This window comes from Salvelinus sp. IW2-2015, linkage group LG13, assembly GCF_002910315.2.
Source record: "Salvelinus sp. IW2-2015 linkage group LG13, ASM291031v2, whole genome shotgun sequence".
Classification (NCBI taxonomy): Eukaryota; Metazoa; Chordata; class Actinopteri; order Salmoniformes; family Salmonidae; genus Salvelinus; species Salvelinus sp. IW2-2015.
Genome location: NC_036853.1, coordinates 16,586,944 through 16,601,170, shown reverse-complemented (window position 1 = coordinate 16,601,170; position 14,227 = coordinate 16,586,944). Strand labels below are relative to the sequence as shown.

The 14,227-nt window shown below is 43.1% G+C and overlaps 1 protein-coding gene across 4 annotated transcripts in view; it reads left to right on the top strand.

Annotated features, from left to right (window-relative positions):
• Positions 1-14,047, top strand: part of LOC111972202 (epidermal growth factor receptor substrate 15) — a 42,118-nt gene extending 28,071 nt beyond the window's left edge. For 3 of the 4 annotated variants that reach the window (XM_070446146.1, XM_070446145.1, XM_023999116.2), the window contains 9 exons: positions 1,183-1,321; positions 5,871-5,915; positions 6,042-6,277; positions 6,350-6,481; positions 6,733-6,802; positions 6,919-6,989; positions 7,216-7,363; positions 8,102-8,289; positions 11,302-14,047. In XM_070446146.1, the coding sequence (XP_070302247.1) occupies positions 1,183-1,321; positions 5,871-5,915; positions 6,042-6,277; positions 6,350-6,481; positions 6,733-6,802; positions 6,919-6,989; positions 7,216-7,363; positions 8,102-8,289; positions 11,302-11,448 (1,176 nt within the window). In that variant the 3' untranslated portion in view covers positions 11,449-14,047. The remainder of the gene's footprint in view (positions 1-1,182; positions 1,322-5,870; positions 5,916-6,041; positions 6,278-6,349; positions 6,482-6,732; positions 6,803-6,918; positions 6,990-7,215; positions 7,364-8,101; positions 8,290-11,301) is intronic. The other variant, XM_070446144.1, reaches the window with a different exon arrangement.
• The last annotated feature ends 180 nt before the right edge of the window (positions 14,048-14,227 follow it).

Genomic DNA, 14,227 nt, shown 5'->3' with positions numbered 1-14,227 from the left:
CGACACACGACATGGCGACACCAGGCCTGTAACACGCCCACGAGCATCTCAGTGCCCGTCCCTCTCCACTAATCATGCCTCTTGCGAGGCTGAATGGAGAGTGCAATAGTCCCGCTCAGCACATGTCGTCATAACATGCTAGTGGGTAGACGAGAGAGGCCTTTCCCGAGAAGAGACCTGATACGGCTCGCTTATGCAGCAGTGCTCGAGTGTCGGGGGGACCAAAATCGTATGATGCGATGTGTGTTGAGATCTGTTATAAGATATATGTTCTTGAAGATACACAACGCAGGAGGCGGCGTGAGGCACGGAGGGATGTAGATGTTCGTGATGCAGCAGGGAGTGTGCAGCCAGAATCGGGTGGAGAAGGCCCAGGCAAACCAGAGGCAAGCGACCACCAGCAGCCCAAGTGCCCTCTGAGCCCCGAACTCTCCCATGTCAACTAACAGCCATCTCTTACGGTGTTGTGTGTGCGTGTGATTGGTTGTGGTGCGGCCTTTGTGAAGACAGTCAACTTTATAATCAGTACTCTAGCGTGCGGTGTGTGTGTGGTTTCATTAAATTTGTACTATTGCTCTCAGAGTGCGTGGGGGTTGCCTCATGTGTGAACGTTGTCGTTTTGTCTCGTCCGTCGAGGTGCACATTAGTCCATTGCTTTCACACTTCAGGAGCACAGCGTCTCTACTGCTACGAGTTGAAGTCAAGAGGTCCAAAAGTTAGAAAAGATGAGGAGTCGTCGTTTAAGCTAGCACTCCAACGGTACAATGTGGCACCATATTGGTCGCATCATCTTTAGCCATGGGATTCCCCCTGGACTCTAATATGCTGGGTTCGTCATTTATTTTAAAAATTCTATGCATGAGTATTTTAAATAATGTGGCCTAATTGCATGGGTGGAGGGCTTTATTAACCCTTCTGATCTCCTGCTGAGAAAAGTACTTTATAAACATGATTTTCCTATTAAATTCAGTCCTACTTTCATCGGTTTTTGGTGAACTGTAAACTGTAAAGGAACCGAAATGTAAAAAACCTGAATGAGTAGGTGTGTCCAAACTTTTGACTGGTACTGTATATCTCCCCAAATACTTAATTCCAAATGTAATTTGAAATACTCTAAATATTATTTGAACCCAGGTCTGCTGGACTCATGTTTGACCACTGGACTGTGCTGTATTTCCTTAGCAGGTGGACTCTCCAGAGCCAGAACCGAGACCAGAGTCAACTGAGCCTCCCCATGCTACCCTGCCTGTGCTGCCTCCACAGACCACTTCCCATCCACTCCCTGATCTGGACTTCTTCCAGTCAGACCCCTTCACTGACCGTGAGTTACCCCTCCACCTCTCAGATAGTTTATTGTACTAACAGGAGCAATTTCAAACTTGACAAACCTGCTGTATGTATGAATGTTCAGTGCATTTGGAAAGTATCCAGACCCCTTGACAATTTCCACATTTTGTTACGTTACAGCCTTATTCTAAAATTGTTTAAATAAAATGTTTCCCTCATCAATCTACACACAATACTCCATAATGAAAAAGCGAAGACAGGTTTTTAGAAATGTTTGCCTATTTATTAAAAATAATAACCACAAATACCTTATTGACATAAGCATTCAGACCCTTTGCTATGAGATACGAAATTGAGCTCTGGTGCATCCCGTTTCCATTGATCATCCGTGATGTTTCTACAACTTGATTGTAGTCCACCTGTGGTAAATTCAATTGATTGGACATGATTTGGAAGGCACACACCTGTCTATATAAGGTCCCACAGTTGACAGTGCATGTCAGAGCAAAAACCAAGCCATGCGGTCGAAGGAATTCTCCGTAGAGCCCCATGACAGGATTGTGTTGAGGCACAGATCTGGGGAAGGATACCACAAAATGTCTGCAGCATTGAAGGTTCCAAGAACATCATTATTAAATGGAAGAAGTTTGGAATGACCAAGATTTTTCCTAGAGCTGGCCACCTGGCCAAAGTGCGCAATCGGCGGCGAAGGGCTTTCATCAGAGAGGTGACCAAGAACCTGACGGTCACTCTGACAGAGTTCCTCTGTGGAGATGGGAGAACCTTCCAGAAGGACAACCATCTCTGCAGCACTCCACCAATCAGGCCTTTATGGTAGAGTGGCCAGACGGAAGCCTCCCCTCAGTAGAAGACACATGACAGCCCGCTTGGAGTTTGCCAAAAGGCACCTAAAGGACTCTCAGACCATGAGAAACAAGAATCTCTGGTCTGATGAAACCAAGATTGAACTGTTTGGCCTGTTTGCCAAGCGTCACGTCTGGAGGAAACCTGGCACTATCCCTACGGTGAAGCATGGTGGCAGCATCGTCCTGTGGGGATGTTTTTCAGTGGCAGGGACTGGGAGACTTGTCAGGATCGAGGGAAGATGAACAGAGCAAAGTACCAGAGAACTTTGATTATAACTTTCTCCAGAGCGCTCAGGACCTCACTGGGGAGAAGGTTTACCTTCCAACAGGACAACGACCCTAAGCACACAACCAAGACAACGCAGGAGTGGTTTCGGGACAAGTCTCTGAATGTCCTTGAGTGGCCCAGCCAGAGCCTGGACTCGAACCCGATCGAACATCTCTGGAGAGACCTGAAAATAGCTGTGCAGCAACGCTCCACATCCAACYTGACAGAGCTTGAGATGGTCTGCAGAGAAGAATGRGAGAAACTCCCCAAAAACAGGTGTGCCGAGCTATAAATGTGATATTTCCGTTGAAAAAATAATTCATCAAGGCAAAGGGTGGCTACTTTGAAGAATCTCAAATATAAAATATATTTAGATTTTGTTACACTTTTTTTGTTACATGATTCTATAGGTGTTATTCTGTAGTTTTGATGTCTTCACTATTATTATTCTACAAAGTAAAAATAAAGAAAAACCCTTGAATGAGTAGGTGTCCAAACTTTTGACTTGTGTGTGTGTGTATATATACACTGCTCAAAAAAATAAAGGGAACACTAAAATAACACATCCTAGATCTGAATGAATGAAATATTCTTATTAAATACTTTTTTCTTTACATAGTTGAATGTGCTGACAACAAAATCACACAAAAATTATCAATGGAAATGAAATTTATCAACCCATGTAGGTCTGGATTTGGAGTCACACTCAAAATTAAAGTGGAAAACCACACTACAGGCTGATCCAACTTTGATGTAATGTCCTTAAAACAAGTCAAAATGAGTCTCAGTAGTGTGTGTGGCCTCCACGTTCCTGTATGACCTCCCTACAACGCCTGGGCATGCTCCCTAATGAGTGATGCGTATGCGTCTACTGAGGATCTCCTCCCAGACCTGACTAAAGCATCCGCCAACTCCTGGACAGTCTGTGGTGCAACGTGCGTTGGTGGATGGAGCGAGACATGATGTCCCAGATGTGCTCAATTGAGATCAGTCTGGGAACGGGCGGGCCATCCATAGCATCAATGCCTTCCTCTGCAGGAACTGCTGACACACTCCAGCCACATTAGTCTAGCATTGTCTTGCATTAGAGGAACCAGGGCCAACTGCACCAGCATATGGTCTCACAAGAGGTCTGAGAGATCTCCTCGGTACCTAATGCAGTCAGGCTACCTCTGGCGAGCACATGAGGGCTGCGGCCCCCAAGAATGCACCCACCACCATGACTGACCCACCCCAAACCGGTCATGCTGGAGGATTGCAGCAGCAGAACGTTCTCCACGCGCTTCCAGACTCTGTCACGTCTGTTCACAGTGCTTCATGTGCTCAGTTGAACCTGCTTTCATCTGAGAGAGCACAGGCGCCAGTGGCGAATTTGCCAATCTGTGTTCTTGCAAATGCCAAATGTCCGTCACGGTTTGGCTGTAAGCACAACCCCCACCTGTGGACGCCGGCCTCATACCACCTCATGGGATCTGTTTCTGACTGTTTGAGCAGACACATGCACATTTGTGGCCTGCGGAGTCATTTGCAGGGCTCTGGCAGTGCTCCACCTGCTCCTCCTTGACACAAACGCGGAGGTAGCGCGTCCTGCTCTGTTGTGCCTCCTCCACGTCTCCTGATACTGCCTGTCTCCTGGTAGCGCCTCCATGCTCGACACTACGCTGACAGACACAGCAAACTCTTCTTGCACAGCTCGCATGATGTGCCATCCTGGATGAGCTGCACTACCTGAGCCACTTGTGGGTGTAGACTCCGTCTCATGCTACCACTAGAGTGAAAGCACCCCAGCATTCAAAAGTGACCAAAACATCACCAGGAAGCATAGAACTGAAAGTGGTTCTTGGTCACCACCTGCAGAACCACTCCTTTATTGGGTGTCTTGCTAATTGCTATAATTTCCACCTTTTGTCTATTCCATTTGCACAACAGCATGTGAAATTTATTGTCAATCAGTGTTGCTTCCTAAGTGGACAGTTTGATTTCACAGAAGTGTTGATTGACTGGACGTACATTGTGTTGTTAGAGGTTCCCTTATTTTTTTTTGAGCAGTGTATATATACAGTTGAAGTCAGAAGTTACATACACTTAGGTTGGAGTACATAAACTTGTTTTTTCACCACCACAAATTCTTTGTTAACAAACTATAGTTTTGGCAAGTCGGTTAGGACATCTACTGTGCATGACAAATCATTTTTCAACAATTGCTTACAACAGATTATTTCACTATAATTCACTTACAATTCCAGTGGCTCAGAATTTACATACACTAAGTTGACTGGCCTTTTAACAGCTTGGAAAACAAAATCCAGAAATTCCAGAAAAGGATGTCATGGCTTTAGAAATTCTGATAGGCTAATTGACATAATTTGATTCAATTGGAGGTGTCCTGTGGATGTATTTCAAGCTACCTTCAAACTCAGTGCTCTTTGCTTGACATCATGGGAAAATCAAAAGAAATCAGCCAAGACCTAAGAAAAAAAAATTTAGACCTCCACAAGTCTGGTTCATCCTTGGAGCAATTTCCAAACGCCTGAAGGTACCACGTTCATCTGTACAACAAAGTACGCAAGTATAAACACCAGGGACCATGCAGCCTCATACCGCTCAGGAAGGAGACGCATTTGTCTCTCTAGAGATGAACGTACTTTGGTACGAAAATGCAAATCAATCCCAGAACAACAGCAAAGGACCTTGTGAAGAGCTGGAGGAAATGGGTACAAAAGTATCTAATCCACATAAAACGAGTCCTAAGGACAAAAAGTCAAGGTATTGGAGTGCCATCACAAAGCCCTGACCTCAATCCCATAGAAAATGTGTGGGCAGAACTGAAAAAAGCGTGTGTGAGCAAGGAGCTACTAACCTGACTCAGTTACACCAGCTCTGTCAGGAGGAATGGGCCAAATTCACCAATTTTTGTGGGATGCTTGTGAAAGCTACCTGAATCGTTTGACCAAATTAAACAATTAAAGGCAATGCTACCAAATACTAATTGAGTGTATGTAAACTTCTGACCAAATGGGAATGTGATGAAAGAAATAAAAGATGAAATAAATAATTCTCTACTATTATTCTGACATTTCACATTTTTAAAATAAAGTGGTGATCCTAACTGACCTAAGACAGGGACTTTTTACTAGGATTAAATGTCAGGAATTGTGAAAAACTGAGTTTAAATGTATTTGGCTAAGGTGTATGTAAACTTCCAACTTCAACTGTAGATAGAGATATCTCTATCCATCCATCCATCCATGTCAAGCCTTTATTGCYTTGTCTTTGGCGTATTGTGTGTTGATTAATGAGCGGGGGGAACTATTTAATCCATTTTAGACATAAGGCTGTAACTTAACRAAATGTCGAATAAGTCAAGGGGTCTGAATACTTTCCGTATGTATGTAATAAAAATGAGTCCCAACTGATTCTGTTGTCTGTCTKTCCGTCTGTCTGTGCAGAGGATCCATTTAAAGATGAACTGTTTGGAAAGGCAGATGTTTCCGGTGAGTGTTGTTAACTCAGTATGAGCTCAAACAATGCAGCTATACATGTGAGCCACCAAATCAGATATTTTTATATTAGCCTATATTTTGAATGTGAAAACCTGTAACGTAGCTGTTCTTCAACAGATCCATTTGGAGGGGACCCATTCAAGGGTACAGATCCCTTTTCTGCTGACTCCTTCTTCAAGCAGTCTTCGTCCGCCCCCTTCCCTTCTGCTGACCCCTTCAGTGGCAGCCTAGTGGAGCCTGACCTGTTTCCAGCTCCGCTTAACGACGCTGCAGGACTGGACCCGTTCAGCTCCAAAGCCAACAACAAGGCAGCCAGGGACCCCTTCAGCGCCAAGGTCCCCTTCAGCGCCAAGGTCCCCTTCAGCGCCAAGGTCCCCTTCAGCGCCAAGGTCCCCTTCAGCGCCAAGGTCCCCTTCAGCGCCAAGGTCAACAACGTGGATGCGGATCCGTTTGGATCCAAAATGGACTCCCTGGCAGAGGCAGACCCGTTTGGCTCCCAGTGTACTGCAGGCCCGGATCCCTTCAGCTGCTCCCAGCCAGGCTCTGAGCTCCCCACTGTGAGTGGTGCCACAGTGCTGAACTGTCCATATGCCTCAGGGATACTCATTCAGGCAGCTACCCAATTTACCCCACCAAAAAATCCCTCCTCCTGCACCAGCACATTGTGTTAATTATGCTCCCAGATAGATTCAGTCTGTGCATGGTAATGAAGAATGACTGTGCACTTCTGTCCTTAATTATTCTAGCTAGGTGTGCGCTGTCTGTAGGGTTTTAGTTTATAACTGACATTGTATGTGTTTCCCAAAAGGATCTCATTGCAGCAACCAATGACCCTTTTGCACCTGGAGGCACTACTGGAAATACTGGCTCTGACCCAGGTAAGACTGGGATGGAGCCTCCCTCTTGGGAGTGGGTGGTAGTGCAAATGGTAGTACCCTGTCTGGCTAAACTGTGTGTGTTGTTGAACAATATTTACACCATGTGTGTGCTTCAGATCCATTTGCTGCTGTGTTTGGCATCGAATCATTTGGAGTGGGATTTGCAGACTTCAGCACCTTGGCCAAGGTAAAGTCATGATTGGGTTCTCTAGTTGTCCTTGGTGTGTACCATCATGGCTGTGATGTGAGGAGAACTAAGGATCACTAGCTATTAGTGATCCTTAGGAACATTTTTGTGATCCCGCTAACCGCATGAATAATGGGGGGGAATGTGATGAGGTAGTGTTGATGTAAACATGAACACGAGGGAGAGCTGTCAGTCATGCTCTTCTGGATCTCTGGTTGTTTCCAAGTCAAACGGTGCCGACCCCTTCGCCTCATCCAACTCCTCCAACAACAAGAACCTGTTCAAGGAGGACAGCCAGCCTAGCAGCCTTGATGTTCCCCCAGCCTTGCCCCCCAAGACAGGAACGCCCACCAGACCTCCCCCACCACCACCAGGTCAGTCCTTCTGGAAAGCAAATTTTCTTTCATGCTGTTTCTAGACTGTTTGTCAATGCTTTTGTCAATGCCATTCTGTAACAGAATGGCATTGGTATTGAAAATATGGAGATTTGGTACCTAGTGGGATTTTGTAGTCATTGTTGCACTTTTGCTAGGACTTCTTCCCTGGGCCTCTCATTCCCTACTGACCGGAGTGCTCTTGGGTGGTGGTGTGTCAGGGTTTATGTGGGTTTTGGCCAAAAAATAAGAAAAAATATATATGATTTTATTTCTTCCTGTATATACAGGTGTAATTATATTTTTGACATTTATTTCCCTTTTGGACCCACCGCTTTGCCATTTCTCTCCATTTCATAGCAACTTTCTTTTGTTGTCCTGAAGTCAAAGTCACAATCCTAGTCATATTAACAACTTATCCTAGTTGTATCTTTTAAATTCCCCCTCTTAAGTTTAGATTTTCATCTGTCACATATGGATTATCTATCAGGTGCTCTGTTTTAGAATGGTGTTTTCCTGCGAATTGCATTTTGGAAAATGATTAAATWGTTTTATTGGCTGTATCATTACATGAGATGCATGTTCTGTTAAGATGCATTCCCATAATCAAAATGTGATTTCTGTCATTCTGAGCACCATGGTTAGACACCCCAATGAGTTATGCATATGGGTCCGGTAAATTCAAATCTTCCCCGCCACATTTTCCTAACGGAAACTCTGGTGTGTTTTTGAATGCAGGTAAGAGAGCCGACATCTCCAGGTCCGAGACGTCGGACTCATTCCACAGAAGGGGGCCATTTCTGCCCCAGGGCTCAGGAGACCCCCCTTTCTCCCAACCTGCCAAGGATGCTGCCCAAGACCCCTTCGCCCCATCCTCACCCCGCCAGCCCGCAAGGGACCCAGACCGATTTGCCAGCTTTGACAAAGTGAGAACCTCCCCAGCCCCCTCTCCTCATGACACCGACTAGGTCGCCCWCCCCTGTTTCCTCGCTCACAAGCCATCCACCAAATAGCAGTCTCAGCCTCCCCTCCGTCCATAGCTAAACTCTCAAACTACCAACCTACCTGAGGAGCATTTATAAGTCCTTAAGGAAATATAGTTGTATTTTAAAAGCATTCATTTGTTTTTCTAAAGAGATATATAATGTTTTGTATATTCCTTCTTCCTTATGTATCCCATATTACTTTTATTGTCAATGTTATGTTTCTTTATGTGAAGTTTATTAAAGCATTAAGGCACGAGGGGGTGTGGTATATGACCAATATACCACGGCTAAGGGCTGTTCTTATGCACAACACATCACAGAGTGCCTGGACACAACCCTTAGCTGTTGTATATTGGCCATATACTACAAACCTCTAAGGTGCCTTATTGCTATTATAAACTGGTTACCAACGTACTTAGAGCAGTAAAAATACATTTTTTGTCTTACCTGTGGTATACAGTCTGATATACCATGGCTGTCAGCCAATCAGCATTCAGGGCTAGAACCACCCAGTTTATAAATATAGTTATAMAAAATTGGGTGGATCTAGCCCTGAATGCTGATTGGCTGACACCTGTGGTGTATCAGACCGTATGCCTTGGGTATGACAAAACATTTAATTGTAGTGTTCTAATTACATTGGTAACCAGTTTATAATAGCAATAAGGCACCTCAGGGTTTTGTCATATATGGCCAATATACCACACCTCCTTGGACCWTATTGCTTATCTTTAAATACATTTTTGTTTATTTCTAAGTTGAATTGAAGTTCAGACTTGTAATTGATGTTCCCTCAAATAACTTTACTCCTTTAATAGTGTAGCCATAGGTATATATATTAATAAACATATTATAATATATTTAAAATGGGTAACATTTTCACTGAGTGAACTTAGTCACCACTAATGGGACTTCAGGCACACACCAAATCTTCCTCTTCATGACGCATAGCCCTCAGGAGCCCCTGGTTGGCTGTGGATGGAAAGGCTAGGCTGCTTGCTTTGGCTCTTGTGATTGAATTTATTTAGCACACCCACAAACGATTAATGGCTTGACTGAGCTCCTATTCCTCCTGCTCCCCTGACTGCCTCCACTCTGCATGACCTGCACCCTGCCCTGCACGCACTGTCCTTGTGTCTGATTTGCGGGCTCCCGGTGACCCTCTACAGCCCCCTCACTGCTTCCACCATCACCCTCTCACTCTGACTGRAATCACTCCTCCTTCTGCTTCCCACCATTCATCCTGTTATCACCACTCCCGCCACCAATCTGCACTGTGGAAGAAAGATTTCTGCTCTCGCTGGGTCTTTACTCTTAATCTCTTCCTCAGTCAAATGAGCTCAATAAAGCATCTTATGAAGGGTACTATCTCCATCTCTGGGCTCCATGTGTATCCATATCCACCAGGTTGATTTAGCACAGATTGCTACTGTTTGCACTTTTTTTTACATTCTATTATGATGCATATATTCTGGCGTAATCAAATCCCAGATTGAATTAAGGCTTGAGCTGTAAAAAATAAACTATCGATTTGGTCCGAATTCAAAAACCTAGTTTTACTGGTCTCGTATAAGCATTTCTGGATGTTGGTTAGATTTACAGTATTTTGATATACTTTGAAGTAAGTTACTTTGCCATTTTCCCTCAATCATGTTACATCCATCACCAACCATTTATATCCCATGTGAATAACTGCATTTAGACAAAGCTGGAACATCCTACAGGAACTTTACCATCCAATTCACAGATCTATTCACACAAGTATTTTGTTCATAAGTTGGTATACTTTTTCTGAGACGTTTACGCCATCTACAGTATATTTGGTCCAGGTTGTAAATCCATTGATACTCACTCCTGCTGTGCTGTCAGACTGTACCTCGTGAGTGACTTAATGGGTCACAAACTGTGGAAGTCCCACACCTCATAATGAACAATGTGAATCAGTACCTGCTTTCTCTCTCGTTCTCTCTCAGTACCAACCACATATCTCTCTCTTACCACATCTCTCTTTTTGGTTTCATTGACATTAACTTTAGTGCTAAGAAATACAGATTGGCAATCTCCGAGCCAATCGTCAGTATATTGCAGCACTATACTGTATTAATTTGTGTTCACATCGGTATAGATGGAACACTGCAGAACCAGGCATGCTTCTCGTGTGTGTGAACTAAACACTATTATAAACTGGGTTGTTTGAGCCCTGAATGCTGATTGGCTGACACCTGTGGTATATCTGACCATATACCACAGCTATGACTTAACATTTATTTTTACTTCTCTAATTAGATTGGTAACCAGTTTATAATGGCAGCTCAAGGTTTGTGGTATGTGGCCAGTATACCACTGCTAAGGGCTGTATCCAGGCACTTTGCGTCGAGGGTAAGAACAGCCTTTAGCCGTTGTATATTGGCCATATACCCCCCCCCCCCCCATCCTTATTGCTTAAATATACCATATTTTATCATCCCACTGTATAAAATGTGCGTGATGTGTCTGATGCTGTGTGAAATTGACCTGTGAAGGCTGTACTCCTGTCACATGCAGACATGCTTTACAGCCATACAGGGATTTCAGCCACTCAACTGCCCCCCTWTCACTGATCTGGAGATAATACATGTATTTTCATGTTAAACATTATAAGAGGAAATTGCAACTGTTTGCTTTTGGAACATACAAAAAGCTCTATTGAAATGCTGAGAATGGTGCAGCTTACCATAAACAATAAGATGTCAAGGGGATCAGTATACTGCTGCAGCTGCTGCAGTGAAATAGCTTAATACAGSAMRKTKYRMAMYKTSCTGTGTCCCTTTTTTAAATGGGTGTGAAGATGGGGGAGGTTGAGTGCAGTGGCACCATCAGGGAGGGGGTGTAGAATATGCTGCCTCTAAGGTGTTCTGACGTGTGTGTGTGTGTGTGTGTGTGTGTGTGTGTGTGTTTCTATGTGGTGTGAAGCAGCAGTACCATACTGAGGAGGACATGATTGAGTGGGCGAAGAGGGAGAGTGAGCGTGAGGAGAAGGAGCACTTGGCCAGACAGGCACAACAGGAGCAAGAGGATCTGGAGCTGGCCATTGCCCTGAGCAAGTCAGAGTTTTCCTGAAAGACTCCCGGTCGCCCTGTGTGACCCAGCACTAACCAAAGGAAGGAAGGAGGGAGGGGTGGGAGAACTAAATGGCCTACTCGGACCCAATGAAGAGATGTTGAGTATTGGCTCTTCCTCCCACCCATTAACCCCTTTAATTTTCTCCTACCCTCTCATTTTGTTTCACTCATCTATGGCATTTCCAATGTGTCTTCAATGGTGTTTGGCCAGGTGGTGGGTATAGAACTGTGATGTTCTGTTAGACTTCAATATCTCTCCTGGTACAGTAAATAGACATGGAGATTGTGAAGTATATGTATACAGACCTAATTGTTAATAACTAACTGCAAAAGTTATGCCCCTGTTTGCAATGCTCTTGTCTAGAAGCCTGCTCATACCCAGACCACCAGATAGTATTGAGCACTTATGGTAACCATTTCTCCCTGAGATTGAATGCAAGAGTGGCTAACACAACATGCCTTTTTTCCTGTCTTCCCACTTGTTTTTTCTTTTTGAAATTATGAACTTTATAATATGATTAACTCTAACAAGATAAGAGTCATGTTCCTCTAATTAATCTGGGTGTAAACCAATGTCAAATTGTAATCCATATTTGATTCATTTGGCTATACACCAGACATGTAAAAAATACAGTGAATTGGATTTCATGGCTGAGCTGAGGTTTTGCTAGTGCTTGTGTAAAAACACATCTTAGAGATGACCTGACGTATGTCCTTACGAGAGTAGCCATTTTATGTATAGAGTAGTCAAACGGTGTAGAGGGTTGGAAGGGAAAAGAGGAGATCCCGCTTCAGATACACACTGGTGGTTGTCACGACTACTTTGACTTAACTTGATTGAATTTGTGCATATATTTCTGATCACCCTACTTACTATAAGTTGTTCACCTTTCTCTCAACTCTTCCTCTCATCAACGTGCCCTTAAATGTATCTTTATATGCCAAACACCAGGGCAGTGAACAAGACTCACATGCTCATTATCTGTTTGGAAAGTAATAAKGATCTTGTAAAAACAGTATAACTCCCAGGTCACTCAATCCGTTATCCTCAGTGTCATCCTCCTAATACTCTATTAATTCTTAAAGGTTTATAGTTGTACTAAGGGTTGTACATTTGCTAAAAATAAGTAAACCAGTTAAACAACTTTTATGTTCAGTTATGTCCAGACCTCTGCATGTAGGACGCTTTTTCTTAGCGTGAAATGTAATCTWCCCCACCCAACACTACCCACCAATAGTCAAGAGTCAAAACTATTGACCACAAACAATTATTGTGGTTCATGAAGTAACATTTGAACAAATGAGATGTCAAGATTTTGGAAAGTAGGTTGGTTGTACAGGAAGATGTTTTTAAATGTATTTTAAGTGGAAAAATATATTATAATTGTTAACTAGAAACCGGATACAGGCTGAGTGTAATACACACAAGAAGAGTAGCTGCTGCCTTGGCAACAGCTAATGGGCATCCCTAATAAATACAAATGCAAATTCTCCCTACTAGAATAGCTGTCTTCTGTAAATTGTCTGATTCTGTCACCAAAATCCACAACATGTGACACCCTGTCTCATCTATTTTGGGATACAATAGTTTAGCCATGTCTTCTGCGTCAGGGAGTTATGTACCCTTGTTATAACCAATAGGTTATAGTTTATAACTAGGCCCCAATTTTCCTGCTCAGGAAAAACTCCTGACCCAATATGGCAAATTCTCCACTGTATATACGCTCAACATTTATAATACCTAGCTTCAGTTGAATACAGCCATCAGCAGGGGGTTCAGTTATAAAGAAAATGGGTGCTGCACATGTTAGTATTCTGAACCATCTTGTTTTTTTGTTTTTTTAAAGTTTTGTGTTTCACTGAGGTGATACCACAGTGATTTGACCTCATTTTAAAAACTGCCTGATAAAAGTATCCTTTGCCTTTTTGTACAAAGGCTGTTCTTCTGTCTGTGAACTTCAGTCACTTGAGGGTTTTACTTAAAAAGCCTTTTTGTGTTGGTGAGGAGAGACAGAATTGGAGTGGGGGGGGTGGTAAATGTAACTGTAAGGCATCTTAAAGTATACCATTGTTTTTTTGTTTCCAGATTAAATGAGAATAATTGTCACTAATCAAGAGGGGTATACTGTGAAAGTACACCGTTGACAAGAGAATTGCGTGGCTCTCAAGTAATTTGGSCTATTAACTCATGTACCCTTTTCCTGCTTTTCATCCAGGTTTTTAGGTTCATCAGTAGAGACCATTCTGTAAATGAGCACCGTGGTCAGTTAGGACTTCCTAGTGTTGTTCATTCAACAAATGTTTCTGTTTGTAAATACAATGGAGTTGTCAGTTTTCCAGAGACAGCTGTGTTCCTTTTTATATCAGCTGGTATTTAAAGTATACTATTGATCATCATGTCATTTGTATAGACTTCTGTATTTTCAAATAAAAAACCACTTGTTGTTCTAAGCCATCTACCTATAGGCTTTTAAAAACGGGCTTATTGTAGGCCTATTTGAGTTATCATTTTTTTAACATCTCAGTAATGGTCAGAATATAGTAAGTGAAACATTTAATTGAAAACAGAATAATAAATATAAACCTCTCGAACAACACTGGACTTTGTTTTGTGTGGGGATGGGTGTCAATCTATCTTGGTCTCAGAGACTAGATGGTCAATCTAAATCTGTGACACTCTAAACATATGTATGTTATGTTTGGTATGGTTACTCTATGCAAAAACGAAAGGTGGGTGGTTGGTCGGGGTTGATGGGTGGGCGTATAAAGCAAATGTT